Source organism: Mus caroli, chromosome 1, assembly GCF_900094665.2.
Source record: "Mus caroli chromosome 1, CAROLI_EIJ_v1.1, whole genome shotgun sequence".
Lineage (NCBI taxonomy): Eukaryota > Metazoa > Chordata > Mammalia > Rodentia > Muridae > Mus > Mus caroli.
In genome coordinates, this window is record NC_034570.1 from 4732132 (window position 1) to 4747741 (window position 15610).

Below are 15610 nucleotides of genomic sequence, written 5' to 3' on the forward strand. Positions count from 1 at the left end.
CCTTTCAGCAAAATCTTGCTAGTGTATGCAATCGTGTCAGCGTTTGGAAGCTGATTATGGGGTGGATCCCTGGATAAGAATCTCTGATGACTTGATGCTGTGAGAGTTCTATGAGTCACCAAGATTTAACCAATATATGATATACACTGATTGTCAAATCTCAAAACAAAGAAAATGAGTCTTTCTCCTTTGGATTTTGTGTTTTTTCCTTGCTTAAGCTTACTCTCTGCATGCCTGTGAATTTTTGTATGTTGAGATACTCTCACTGTTCATGTTCTCTTCAAATCACAGATTGTTTTTACACGCTGTGTCTGATCAGATACCCACACTTCAGAAGACATTCCATCCAAGTGCTTGTCCTTACTGCACATACCTTGAGAACCTTGCACATGATCTCACACACGGAGAAGGTTTTCTCTGCTCGAGTCCAGTCCCAGGTGGTCACCTTTAAAAGACAGGTAATAACAGATCATTTGTGCTAGTAAGGCATTTCTGCTTCCCTCTGTTTCATCTAGTTAATTATGCTTTCATAGATGTGTTTCTGTAGTCTCTCAGTGGTACTCCATATAAATTTCCTTCTATAGCATTTGAGTTTTTTTTTTTTTTTCAAAACTTGTCAGGAGTTGTCTCCCTCTTTTCAGGACACATTTTATGTTGTTTGTAATAATTTCTACTTGACAAAATCTTTTATGTCTTAAAATAATTCTTGTATTATTTTAAAACAAATATTAAATGTGCAAGTACTCAATATGCATTTTCCTTAGTAAGATATAGAGAAGAAAATAGACATCAATAATTGCCTCAATTATTTAAAATTAGATTATTGATATTTTAAAGTCATTCTAAAATTATTAAGATAATGTGAAGATGTCAACTCTACTCTGAAGTCATTCTAAAATATTTCATCTCTCCAAGCAGAAGAAATTATTCAGGGTAGAAATATAGCACAATATATAAACTATTATTTTTCCTTTGTGGTTCTCTGAATTTTGTAAGGACATAAACATTAAAAATAGTAATAATTCAGACTTGAGAACTCTCAGATCATTTATATTATTAAATCTGTCAGTGAACAGCATGGTATCTTGTGTTTATAGTCAATAAATACTTATTGGGTGCTAATTCTCGGTAAGGTACATGTTTTCAAAGCAAACCTTTCAAGAAAATAAATGCACAGACATAGAACATACAACAAAACATATTACAAATAGATTAGGTTCCAGAAGAATTGAACAGTATGGAAGGTCATATATTAAACTGTGATACCAACAGCCAAGCTTGTATATTCCCCCAAAGACACATGAAGTTAGAAACTTCTGGTCTTTTATATTTTGGAACATGGCAGCACATTGAGAAGGTGGGCTATAATGTAAGAAAGTTTATGTCATTAGGGACATGACCTTCCATGGAGTATTAACATCTGAAGTCCTTCTATATTCTCTACCTCCTGGCTGCCATAAGGCAAGCTTCCTCACTCGATGTGTACTCCAAGCATGTTGTATTGTGCTGCCCTAACCTGTACAACACAACCATGTGGCCATGAACTGAAACCAAATTCTGACTAAGGACTCTCAAAGAGTCCATAGATACAAAAGGAATAAAATGTTCATTAATATAGAATAAATGTTTAAATCTCTTACTCTACCTATCATCATTACTTTTTCATTCAATACATGAAATTGCTTGATATATCTTTAGGGACATTTCTTAAATCCTTTCCAATGTCTTCATGAAATGTTTAACAACAATATTATGATTTGCTCCATTTTTCAGGTTCTCAAGCAAAAAAACATCTAATGTCTTCAAAGCTTTACATTTGGCAAAATATTTTAAACAAAGATTAATGATTTCCTAAATGCCTTATTTTCAAAATACATTGTTAATTATGTGTTGCTCAGGTGATGTGAACCTGCTCTAAACAGATCTGGGAGTTCAAACTTTGGCTATAAACACTTACTGGAGGTGAGAGGAACCTGTAAAGACAGGAGCCCCTCAGGGCAAGAAACACAGGTGTATACACACGGTCCTGGAGGGATTCCTGCTCCCGTGCTTCACACCAGCCCATGTAGACTATCTGCAAGGAAAGTGAGTTCTGTTGACTGACAAAATACACTTTACATATTGTAGTCTATTTGTGTGTCTTGTGCTGATAACATTTCATGAAAAATTATCAAATTGGTTTATAGCAAATTCTACTAAACAACAGAGGAGTTTGTCTCTATAACATTGTCAAACATTGCCTAATGACATTTGTCACACATTCCCTCTCTTTTTCTGCTCTTAAAAGTATTTACAACAGATTATTAGCTTAACTATTGTTTTACCAATTACTTTTATTTATTAAACCTGGATATTCTCATAATACACAACATGCAAATGAGCAATGTAAGCAATGTAAGCCAGTCAGTCTGTCCACCAGAATGAAGCCTACCATCCTCTGGGATTCACAAGATAGGATGACAAAACACTTATTCTGAGCACTAACCTCAGGTGGTAAAGCATATGTTATCATTTTTTATAATTAAAAAAATTGAGGTTCATTTTTACACATCAAGCTGCAGTGACTGATCATAGTTCTGGGTTTTGTTGACTGAGAGACATCAGTTTCTAAGGGAAAGCACTGTTCTGTAGAGAGAATCTCTTGAGCAATATATGGAGGCTTCACTTGTCAATAAAAGGCTACTGGCCTTTGAGTTTAGCAGGAAAGAGGAAGGTGGAAATTGCAGTACAAAAAGCGGACTCTGAGATAGGTTGGGGAAAGAGAATTTGCCCTAAACTCTGGGGAAGAAGGTAGCATAAACCTGAGAAGTGGTAACTAACCATATGGAAAACAGAATACTTTAAACCAGTTAAATAAGCTGTAAACTAGCCAGGGAATAAGCCAAAGCATTTTAGCTAAGAAATTATTCATAAATTATTTATCCCAGTCTTGTTATTTGGGGGAAACAAAGAGGCTGAGTGGAAAAGCTGAATTCTACATTTGGCATATCATACATGGGGCATAAAATCCAAACTTAAGAAAAGTCTATGGTGAGAGGCAGGGCAGTTCCACTGTTCCTCATGCTCCACCATTAAGCTGCTATGAGACTCAACACACACAAATGTCGGTTGAATGTTAGTTTTGATATTTGATTCACATTTTATTGATTCCAAATGGGAATACCCTTCTTATCTCACTAGTTTTACTTTTTGATTTCTTATTTTCAGACATTGATTCATCAATTACATTGTTTTCTATAACACCTTCTTATGTCCAATAAAATATGAAACATATGAGGAAACTCAGCTGGACTTAGTGTCCACTACACTGCTTCTAAGATACAATGGTGGAAGTAGCAGAGTGTCCAGCACAGCTGTCATGCTCATGCAGCTGCTAATAACAAATTATCAGCTCATTGCAGAAGATAAGGTCCTTCTTGTGTCCAAACCTGGATTTAAGATGGTTTGTATACACCATACTATTGTAACAGTTGAAGAATAATAACACAAGAACCTTTACAAACAATTCCCACTTATGCCCAATGACATTTTCTTCCTACTGCATCATTTTTTTCTGTATAATAAACTGGATTGTCCATTATCTTAGTTTATATTATGATAACTCTCTTGCATTTATAAAGTCTCTGACTTAACAACTTTAGGAATTGTGATTTACATATCTTCTCTAGAGAATTAATGTATGTTTTGAAATTTACATTATAATTGAACACTTCTTAGACTTTTCAGTTGTTAATGAAATAATAATAAGATCCAGACACAATAAATTATTTGGATTGATTTTTATATAATCAATTATAATTAATGAAATAATACCAAACATTGAAAATAATAAAATAATAAAGTCACTTTCCTCATAAAAACATATAACTATGTATATATTTACATACACACACACACTCACGAATGCAAGCATGCACGCATGTTGAAACACACTAAGTCCTTTGAAAAGAAGGATTTCAATTATGAAAATGGCCAAGAGTACTGGTCTGAGTGCAAGCCTGTAGTCCATGTCCTTTCTTAGTTAATGATTGATGTGGAAGGGTCCAGTCTACTGTGGATGGTGCCACCTTTAGGCAGTTGTTCCTAGATGGTTTAAGAAAACAAACTTGGAATCCATCCCACACACAATCACCAAAGCCAGACTCTATTTTGGGTGCCAACAAGTGCTTGCTGACAGGAACCTGATATAGCTGTTTCCTGGGTGACTCTGCCAGTGCCTGACATATACAGAGATTGATGCTCTCAGCAAGCAATTGGAATGAGCACAAGGTCCCCATTGGAGGAGCTAGCGAAAGAGATAATAAGACTGTAGCATGTTTCAACATGCGTGCATGCCTGCATTTGTGTGTGTGTGTGTGTGTGTGTGTGTGTATAAATGTATGCATAGTTAAATGTTTTTTAAGGTAAAAAGTGAGATATTTTCTATATTTAATAAAAGCATTATCGCTTTTGAGGTTCTGGAAGTCTAGAGTCACATTTTTTGTAAAACCCCCCCATCTAAAATGTCTTAAAACACATGGATTAACAGTGGCTGCACAGAAACTATACACCCTCAAAGTCTGACTTTCATTTAAATACAAATATCCAAAATGTAAACAGAGACAATAGAGAGATTTTCAAAGCTTTCCTTTAAAAATAATAAAGACAAAATTCAGTTCTAGTTAGGATGCTATTAAAATCCGTGCAAGCTGTCATATCCCATTGGGTTTCTATTGCAATGTTCAACGAGGAAAATTCTAGTCCACCCCAGCTTGGGGCCACCTTGGAAAACAGACCTGAGTGGAAATTTCTTTGAGAAACTTGGAGGTTTGTTATTGGGGGAACGGTATCCTATTTTAGTTCCCATTGGAGCTTTGCTGGCCACTGAGCCACAGTGGAAGCTCTCCTGGCTACAAGTTCTGCTTCCAAGTAGAGGGCTCTGAGCTGGTTCCACTTTTGACTTCAAGGCCAGAGCCGAAACTAGCTGCTTCAATGCTGACGCCTGAAATGTCTGTGGAACAGCTCTTTCTTTGGCGGTTCTGGAGGCTGACTTCTGTTCAGGTCTGGTGAGAGAGTACCGTTAGGTCCGAACACATTCAGCTCCTTGTAACATTCTGTTTCTATGATCTCATTTTGCCATGGAATTGGCACAGAGCCTGTAGAGAACTTTGAGTAAAAGTCATCGTCCGTATGGTCCAGGTTGACACCTTTCACAGTGGAGAACTGCTCAATGTCCAGCACATCCTTGCAGTATACAGCCCGGGGATCTGGAACGAAGGGAGGGCCCATCATCCCAGCCTCCAGGCGCTTAAAGTTTATGTTCCTGAAGAAGGGTGCCTCTTGACCTCGGTGTTTCCCTCCTCCTGATAGCCCAGCCTCGGCTTCGAGTCTTTGGTGAGCAGCGTGTTGCAGATGGACTTGGCCTCTTCAGAGAACTTGGAGGAATACAACTCCTCAGTCTCCAGAACCCAGCGACCCACCTCTTCCCGTTTCACCTTCTCCTTGCGACCTCGAAATGGTGACTGGCCTTCAATCATCTCATAGATGAGGCACCCCAGGCCCCAGTAGTCAGGGCTCAGTCCATATCGCTGGTTGTTCAGAACTTCTGGGGCCATGTAGCCAACAGTGCCTACCCGGTCACGGATAAGGTCTCCCTCGGGGATCTTCACGGCCAGTCTGAGGTCTGAGATCCTTATGTGGCCATAATCATCCAGCAAGATGTTTTCGGGTTTTAGATCTCTATAGACAGTTTTCTCACGGTGTAAGTCTTCTAGGCCACAGAGGATCTTGGCTGCATAAAATAAGGCTCGCTCTTCCTCAAAGTCAGGATTCCCCATGTTGTAGATGTGAAACTTCAGGTCACCACCATTCATAATGGTCAGAACCAGGCATAGTGCATCTTTGGTCTCATAGGCATAGGCCAGGTGACCTTTGGAGTGAGGTACTTGGTCATTATTTCCTTCCCCTTCATCCCAAGGTTTTCATCTGGAGTAATTTCATATTCTGCCACTAAGTCCAGGAACCGAATATAGCACTCCAGCCCAGGCCTGGTTTTACAGAACTGTCGAAAAAGCAGTCTCCCAATTGGTTGCTTGTCACATAGACTGTAGTAATCTCTGTCTATGGTCCCTTCGGGGGTCTTCACAGGATTTCCTTCCACTTCTTGCTTTTCCCTTTGCTCTTTCCTCCACCCCCTTCCCCGGCTTTCAGCTAGACCTTGTTGGCCACAAGGTTTTCCAGCTCCATTGACAGTTGACAGTCAGCGAGGGAGCGGGCCGGCTGTGCTGTCAGTGTCTGGGGTGATGAGCTGCCGCCAGCTGCTGCCAAACCCCAGAGCAAGCAGCCTGCCTGCTTCAGCATTATTCTTTCTCAGAGCCCAAGGAGTTTCTCCCTCTGCACCAAAGAGATGCTGACTGCAGCTGCTTCTTCCTCCCTCTGTGTCCCCCCTCCCCCCTCCCTCAACACTCCCTCCTCCCACCCTCCGCGCATCTGTCACTCCATTCTAGTTACATGTTTTTATGAGGAGAGTGACTTTATTATTTTCAATGTTTGGTATCATTTTATTAATTATAATTGACTATATAAAAATAAATCCAAATAATTTAATGTGTTGGGATCTTATTATACCCAAGGAGCTGAACGAGCTTGCAGCCCCATAGGAGACTGCAACAACAATATGAACCAACCTGTACCCCCAGAGCTCCCAGGGACTCAACCACCGACCAAAGAGTACACATGGAGTGACCCATGGCTTCAGCTGCATATGTAGCAGAGAATGGCCTTGTCAGTGGCAGGAGAGGCCCTTGATCCTGGGAAGGCTTCATGCCCCAGTCTAGGGAAATGCCAGGACAAGAAAGTGGGAGTGGGCAGGTTGGTGAGCAGGGGGAGGAGGGATGGGATAGGGGGTTTTCAGAGGGGAAATGCAAGTAAAGAAATATCTAATTAAAAAAAAAAGAAATAAACTTAGCAAGCAATGAAGAACTAGCCAGGAAGTAGTGTTCCGACTCAGTCTCTGTCAGTTGCTGTCTCCAGGCATATTGAGTTTCCACCTTGGTATCCCTCAGATATGGACTGTAATCTGAGAGTTGCCAGCTGAAATAAACTCTTTCCTCCATAAGTTACATTTGGTCATGGTGTTGTATCACAACAATGAAACTCTAAGTGTATCATATGTTATTGCTATGGTAGACCTGAATATATTTTATGTAGTATTGTAAAAGGACTTTAGAATTTGGGGGGAAAAATCTCTTGAGTATTTAATGTGTAGTGAGCTGTTGGGGGAACTAAGAAGCTAAACCTGTGAATGTTCAGATAATCTAGAACCAGCTTGTGAAGTTTCAGAGGGAAGTTAGAGTGGTCCATAAAGACTTTAAGACTATTCAGTATTTTGAATTAAACTTGGTCAACTAGGGCTGAAGACTTGGCTGTGATGAACAAGACTCCAACATCATTGAGACAATATCTTCTGGAGATTTTTCCTCAGGGTCAGCATAAAGTAGCTATGGCCCAGAGGTGACAAATGTAGAACCTCAATTCTGGCAGCCAAACTTGGTAATGGGTAAGAAAAATTGTAGGTATTACTAGTTATGGAAGCTTAAAAGGGCCACAGAAAGCAGGAGAAGCTTGGCCTCTGAAAAGTCAGCAAAGAATATTACTGAAAATGCTGCCACAGTTGAAGTAGAACTCCCAAACTGTGGGGCAATGGGATATGTACAGACAGCCTGGTCTCCAGTCAAGTTGAGGTCTTGAACCCTGGTGGGACCTGTGTGTGATGATTTCCACCTACATGGAAGGTGTTCGATCATGTCTCCTGGACCCCAAGCTCCTGTCAAAGTTACCACCTCCACAGCCCCCACAAGAGAAGTGTGTGGCTTTCAGTCATGCTGACAATGTCACAAGCTTCTGCATTCTGGCTAGACTCCTCCCCACAGTTACCTAGCAACAGCAAGATAACAAAGCCCACTATAAGAAGGGCTGCTTAGCCCCTCCTCACTCTCTTTAAGCTTTCTTACTCTCTAACTCTCCTTTTCTCTCTCTCTCTCTTCCTACATTCTCTAAGCTTTTACCTCTCTTACTCTTTAGCCTTCCTTCTCTCTCTCTCTTCCCCCTTTCTCTCCATGTGGCCATGGCCAGCCTCTCTCTCTCTCTCTCTCTCTCTTTCTCTCTCTCTTTAAACTTCTCTCTTCCCCCTGCCTTTCTACAATAAAGCTCTAAAACCATAGACTGACTGTCTCTGACCATCAAGGCCCACCATGCTTGAACGATGGAATAGGCTTTCTCCTAAGGAGTCATGTCTAACCTCCCACCAGAAGGCCTTCCTACACTGCAGCCACGGACCAGACTAAGGACTCTCACCTGTGTGGGAACCACCTAGTGCCTGCCTCTCCCACTGCACTCTTCCCTTATCTCTGGGTCCGAGTGCCGCCCCAGGGCCCCTAGTGCTACTCCATCATATCCAGCGTGGGATGCAGGAGACTGAGAACCTGGTACCTGGGCCTGCCCCTTGTCCACCACCCACCATCTGGCTTAACACAGCCAGATGCCCACCCAGGGCTGTGTGGAAAGCGTCCTCCAGTCCTCCCACATTTGGCTGCCCAGAACACTGGAACACTGGTGGGATGTGGGCTCTTTCCCACACACCCATAGGCCTGCCCACAACAAATCATAAAGAGAAGTTGAGACTTGGCACCATGTGGTAGGCTCAGAATCTTTGAAGAGAGGCTATTTTTGGTGGAACAGCTCAGCTGCAGGGGAGACCCTAAAATTTTAGAGATGAATCATGAGATGACTGCAAAAGACAACAGAAGCTGTGGAGTGGAGCCAGCCAGTGAGAAACGATGTGTGTGCAGTAGAGAACAGAGTCAGAGAAGTGACCCTGGACCCTCAGGGTCCTGATAAAAGTGAGGAGCTCTAGATGTCAAGCATTGAGTTTTTTATACTTTTGTATTTTAGTTTCACTTTGATTTGTGTGTGATCATGCCCTTACTAATGCCTCCTTGTAATAAGAATTTGAGTCCTTAGTTTTTATTTCACAGGAGCCCATTGAAAAAAAGACTGGAGAATGTTATATGACTTTGGAATTTCCAAATGAAAGGACATCTTAGAGGATTTAGGTATTTTAGACAGGCTTTGAACTTTGAAACAGACATGAATATTATAAAGATATTTTAAAATGTTTGAATTTTGCAAGATTGTGGGACTTTGAAAAGTTGAAATGTTTTGTATTGTGATATTAATATCATATGTTGGTAATGAACAAGAAAGTAAAGGTTATATATTAAGAGTAATGTGTGTGTGTGTCAGATTTAAAAGGGGTTGATTTTCCTGATTAGCTTTTTGTTTTGACATAAGTTACCATCTTTTGAGCAGAGGGAAATGCAATTGAGAAATTGCCCCTGCCAGATTGGCTTGTGGATATACCTGTGGGAGACTTTCTTACTAATGATTGGTATAGAAGCATCCAGACCACTGTGGTGATACTTCCTCCAGGCAAACATTCTTGGATATCACAGGAAAGCTGTCTGAGCAGGTCATAGGGAGGAGGTAGCCAGGAAACAGCACTACTGTGGTACTGCTGCCTTCAGGTTCCTACCTACGACTCCTGGCCTGACTTCCTTAGATGACAAAATGTGAATGGTAGTTTTAAGAGGAGGCCTTTTCTCCCAAGCTGCTTTGGTCATGTATTGTATCACATTAATAGAAATCCTAACTAAGGCTTAGCATGCAAGCTAGTTTAGTTGTATTATAGTAATTGAGTTATGGTAAAAGAAGGGAATGGCCAGGTCTATCTTTGACATTTCTATTTTAAATAATTCAGAAAAGCCACCAAGGCAGTTGTTTTAGAAGACTGGAAAATATACTGGGCTTAGAGTCCTATATACTTACCAAAGTATTAGGAATGGATAGAGAACACCCAGTCTATGGTCATTTACACCTATGTAACATATAAATCTAAACATGGGTCTTATTTTTCCATAACGTAATAACAACATCAGTGCAGAAACAGAATTTCTACAGTCATGATCACAAGTAGAGGAGAAAACCTCTGCTTAGCAACAAATCTAGAGGAAAAGGATCAGGGTCATATGTAAAGTGGGTTCAGGCAGAAGTTAGAGAGATGGGGCAAAAAAGTCAATCTGCAAATAGAGGTGATCCTACACAGTAGTTCTTTTCATAATGGCACTTCTATTTCTATACACTTTCATGTTCATTTTCCTATGGCTTCAAAAACATAAAAAAGGATACTTTTAAATATTGTGAGTACATTTAGATAAAAGAGACAAAAAAAAAGATAGTAGAATGCTACAGCTGGAAAGAACCCAGATGTCCCTCAACAGAGAAATTGATATAGAAAATGTGGTACATTTACACAATGGAGTATTATTCAGCTATTAAAAACAACGAATTTATGAAATTCTTAGGCAAATGGATGGAACCAGAAAATATCATCCTAAGTGAGGTAACCCAATCACAAAAGAATACACATGATATACACTCACTGATAAGTGGCTATTAGCCCAGAAGCACAGAAGCTTGGAATATCCAAGATACAATTCACAAACCACATGAAACTCAAGAAGAAGGAAGACCAAAGTGTGGATACATCGATCCTTCTTAGAAGGGGAAACAAAATACCCATGGGAGGAGTTTCAGAGACAAAGTGTGGAGCAGAGACTGAAAGAATGACCATCCAGAAACTGTCTCACCTGTGGATGATTCATTCCCTATACAATCACCAAACCCAGGCACTTTGGGGGATGCCAACAAATGCTTACTGACAAAAGCCTGTTAAAGATGTCACTGGAGAGGCTCCACCAGTGCCTGAAAAATACAGAAGTGCATCCTTGCAGTCTACCATTGGACTGAGTACACGGTCCCCAGTGAAGGAACTCAAGAAAGTACCCAAGGAGATGAAGGGGTTAAAATCCCCATAGGAGGAACAAAAATATGAACTAACCAGTACCCCTAGAGCTCCCAGGGACTGAATCACCAACCAAAGAGTTCACATGGTGGGACTCATGGCTCCAGCTACATATGTAGCAGAGGATGACCTTGTTCATCAATGGGAGGAGAGGCCGTTGATCCTGTTTAAGTGTCTATGCCCCAGTGTAGGGAAATGCCATGGCCAGGAAGCAGGTGTGGGTGGGTTGGTGAGCAGGGTGGGGGGAAGGAGGTAGGGTGTTTTCAGTGAGGAAACCAGGAAAGGGGACAACATTTGAAAGAAGTTGATTTAGTAAAAATGTTCTAGAGTGATGATCAAAGCCATGAATATGGGTAGAAAGGTAAGAAACAGGCATCACAATGAAAAATTAAACCCTTAAAATCTAGTTCCCAAGCAAGAAGAGATAAACAGAGCTTAGACACAGAGAAATGCTCACACACAAAGGGATTCCCAAGTGTAAATAAAGGGTCAGTCTACCAAGAGCTATAATTGAACAGAGGTATTTCATCCTAATTCTTCAGAAAACTAGAGAGAAAACAAACATAATAATAGGGACCAAGAAGCAGGAAAAGAGTTGTTGCTTTTTGTAGTGCTAAAGACAGAAGGCAGAGCCAATACATGTTAGGCAAGTATTTTAACAGTAAACTGTCACGTAACCCAAATTATGCTGAAATAAGTTAGGTTAATAACTGATTTCTAAATGGAAACAAAATAGGATATCACGTCATAAAATAGAAAATCCCAGTAACCCACATTTCTATATATGTATGAATTATCATTTAAGATGAAACTTGGGCTTTTATGACCATGGCATCATATCAGCCTTGGAGAAGCCAACACAGCAGTATTCAGAGAAAGGAGGGAGACAAGCCCAAGAAAGATAGGAAATGCCCCCAGAGAAAGGAGCAAAACAAATTTAGAGAAAGTAAGGCGTTAAATGATCAAATGATGGTGCTTTCACTACTAATGTCCACACAATTGCAACATTGAAATGACAAGTGCAGTTTGGTGACAACAGTCTACTCTTACAGTCTGCTTCCAAGTGATATCAATGCATCCAGCATAGTTTAGTAGTCACATCCACACTCTTAAATCCCTACCAAGCTGCTCAGTGAAGACTCTACCTCCAGCACAATTCACTCTAAGTATTCTTCTATTTTTAGAAGATAATGATGGTTATTTAAACTGAACTTATGCCTATATTTCCCACAATAGAAAATAAAACAATAATGAAACTATATATACAAGTTCATTTCTGATAATATTAAAGTCAATTAGGTCAGAGAAACAGCATGTATTTTATGAGAAATTTTCTCAAAAAATAGCAAGATTAGCAGCAGTGTTTACATAATGTTTGCTTTAATAGAAGGCAACTTATTTTTAATATATGCCTTTCCATTATTAGTTTAGCTTCCAGAAGATGTCCTCTTCACACATATGACAAAGAAAATGTGGAAGAAAAAAAAAAAAACAAGTACCACATACCTCTGTGGCAGTAAGAATTGTTTTCATAGGATCCCAAACACTCAAGCTATTTTAATCTCTAACTAGTAAAGTGAAAAGTGCAAAATACCAAAACAAACAAACAAAAAAACCCTTAAATATTGAAAAATGCTAGACAATACTAAAGAAGAGAGAGAGATAGAGAGATAGAGAGGCAGAAAGACATAGGTACACAGAGACATAGAGACACTGAGAGACAGAGAAAAGAAAACAAGGATTGGGGAAAGAGAAAGTGCACAGCAGAGGTACAGTGTCCCCTGCGTAAGCTAGGACTCTGCTGGCTCTAATAAGAACTTTAATACTACATTAAACAAGCAATAAATAAAACAAAAGGCAAAGGGAACTTTTGTCTTGCTTATGGAGCACGTATAATTCATGGGGAACAGAAGTTATACTAACAAGAGGAACTGAAACATTTAAGACAAATATAGTCCAAATGTCAAACTTCTGCAGTGTTGCTCACATTAGAACACCATACAGAGCAAAAAGCACTACTAGAAGAGAGAATCATTCTGTGAGACTGTAGGATCAGAGCCCCAGTATGATATGGTAATGGTCGGCATGGTGTATATTATGAAGCTCTTTTAAATTAAATTGTTTAAATTTAAAATTCCAAATAAAAATAACAAAGAACATGGTCAAATGGAGACATCTCATTTTCAAAATATGCCAATTACCAAATAAGGCTCTATACTCACTGAGACACACAAGTTAATATGTTTTAAGCAGTTTCTTATACCTAAAAGAATCAATGTTCAACAAGAAATTAGAACAAGTTGACTTCAATTTTGGTGTAAACTTAAAGAAGTGGGTACAATCATATAAAATCTTTAAATCTCTGTATTTGGATAATGACTTTCATCATTCAAATGACCAGGTTCTGTTCTAAGTATAATTTGGAATTCACAAGGGAGTAGAAAGTCTTCTACTGAAAGTTTAACACAAATATGTTAAAACTAAGCAACATAACATCATAGGTGAAAGGATGAATCATAAATAAAGTAAGACATTAGTTTGTCAATAAAATCTAAGATATTCAACTCATATTGTTCTTAGGAACACTCTATAGACATGCATTTGATTAACCTGATAATCCATGGTTTATGATATATATTTCCTTTTAGAAAAAGATGAAAACATAAGGAAAATAGGGACAGGTGTTAATTAAATAGTAAATAAAGCTGTAATACATGTTTTGAAAAAGAAAAACAGTTGTTCAAAGTTTACTATTCTTATAATTAGTATTAAGAGCAAAAATATCTTCATTCTCAGACCTCACAAACACTACCAGAATGTAAAATGCAATATTTATAAAATTAATTTTGAGTTTAAAATGAACTACAATGATTACTAGAATATCATAAATGATGGAGGAAATTTTTCAAAAATAAATAATCCTATAATTACTAAGGCAATTCAATTTGTTATTTAAAACTAGAAAGAAAAATGTGAGGATAGGTTAAATATGTCCTTAACTTTTGTTAATTGTTGGAAAAAACAAACTACATACTTGCAAAATCTTTCAAAGAATAAAGAAAAGAGCAATCCTCAGGTTACTTTATAGGGTCATTATGACCTAAGAAACTGAGCTTACAAGGATACTTAGTGTGAGATGTGTTAGGAACTAAAAAGGAGACCCCGGGGAAGTGGAGGAAGGGGAGGATATGGCCCATGTTCCGCCAGAGTTCCTGTACTCTGGAAAGGCAGACACAGGCGTGGGGGTGGGGGCAGCCCCGGGGTGGGCATCCAAGCCTCTGACCCACTTGGGGGGGGAGGGGGTGGAGAAGGGGCAACTCCCAACTTGGAGGCCCCAGGGCCACACCCTGTAGCCCTGGGTTATAGGAGAGGGGACAAGGGAAGAGGTTCCCAACACCGACCAGAGTGTGCGAGTGTGCAGCAGATCTTGATAAGCAGAGACTCTCTATGGTTTAAGAGCTTCATTATAGAAATGCAGGGGGAAAGAAAGAAGTTAGGAGGAGAGAGAGAGAGAGAGAGAGAGAGAGAGAGAGAGAGAGAGAGAGAGTGTGAAAGAGGGAGAGAGGAGAGAAGAGGAGAGAGGAGAAAAGAAGAGGAGAGGAGAGAAGTGAGAGGTAAGGGAACAAAGGAATGAGAGAGCAAGGTGGAAGCCTAACAACCTCTTTTGTGGTCTTTATTGTTGCTAGGTAACTGGGGAGGAGTTTAGCCTGAAGGTCAGAAGCTTGGGCCATTGTCTTCATGACTACTGACTATGCCTCTCTTGTGGGGGCTGGGGAGGGGGCGTTAGCTTAAGCAGGGGCCAGAGTTCCAGGAGCATGAGGGAACACCTACCGTGTCATATAGGTGAATTATGACCTCGGGTTTCAGACCTCAGTTCAACTGGAGACCAGCCTGCAATTCCCCACAGAGATGAACATTTTCCATGAAATTTACTGTTTAAAATTTATTTTGTTTTTTATTTAAAAATGTTTTCATTCAATGTATTTTGATTATGTGTGCCCCTCTCCCTACTTCTCCCAGTTCCTCCTACCTATCCAACTTCATGTTGTCTCTTTCTTTTTCTGGAGAGAGATGAGAGAGACAGAGAGACAGAGAGAGACACACAGAGAGACAAAAAGACAAAACACAACAAAAAAATCAATAGAGAAACAAAATATAGCATGGCTAATTACTGGCCATGAGATCTGAACTATAGCATTATTGATATGCTCAGTGACACTGCATTGGAAAAATGAAAAAGATCTTACATTTCCCAGCAGGTATCATTTACAAGTAGCTTCTTAGTTAAGATAGGACTTTGCATCTACTTTCTTTTTCATGGCTGGGATTTTGTTTGGCTTGAAGCTGTATGTTTTCTGCTTGTTCCTTGTAACAGTTTCCTTGGATTCCTATGGGTTCCATGGGCCCTGTTACATGTGGAAGAAACTATTTCCTTGAAGTCTACTACCACATTTGACTTTTACAATATTTCTCCCTCTTCTTCCAATTAGATCCCTGAACCTTGAGAGGAATGGTTTGATGAAGACACCCCACTTAGGATTGAGTGTTACAAAGTCTCTCTGTCTCTGTCTCTGTCTCTCTGTCTCTCTCTGTCTCTGTCTCTGTCTCTCTGTCTCTGTCTCTGTCTCTCTCTCTCTGTCTCTCTCTCTCTGTCTCTCTGTCTCTGTCTCTGTCTCTGTCTCTCTCTCTCTCTCTCTCTCTCTCTCTCTC

General features: G+C 39.8%; 1 protein-coding gene and 1 pseudogene across 11 annotated transcripts in view; both read right to left on the reverse strand.

Annotated features, from left to right (window-relative positions):
* Sntg1 (syntrophin gamma 1) overlaps positions 1–15610 on the reverse strand; it is an 835208-nt gene that overhangs the window by 91057 nt on the left and 728541 nt on the right. For all 11 annotated transcript variants that reach the window (XM_029469700.1, XM_029469941.1, XM_029469725.1 and 8 more), the window contains 2 exons: positions 1958–2074; positions 374–445 (listed from right to left, as the gene is read on the reverse strand). In XM_029469700.1, coding sequence (XP_029325560.1) covers positions 374–445; positions 1958–2074 — 189 coding nt within the window. The remainder of the gene's footprint in view (positions 1–373; positions 446–1957; positions 2075–15610) is intronic.
* On the reverse strand, positions 4748–5900 carry LOC110290135 (annotated as a pseudogene).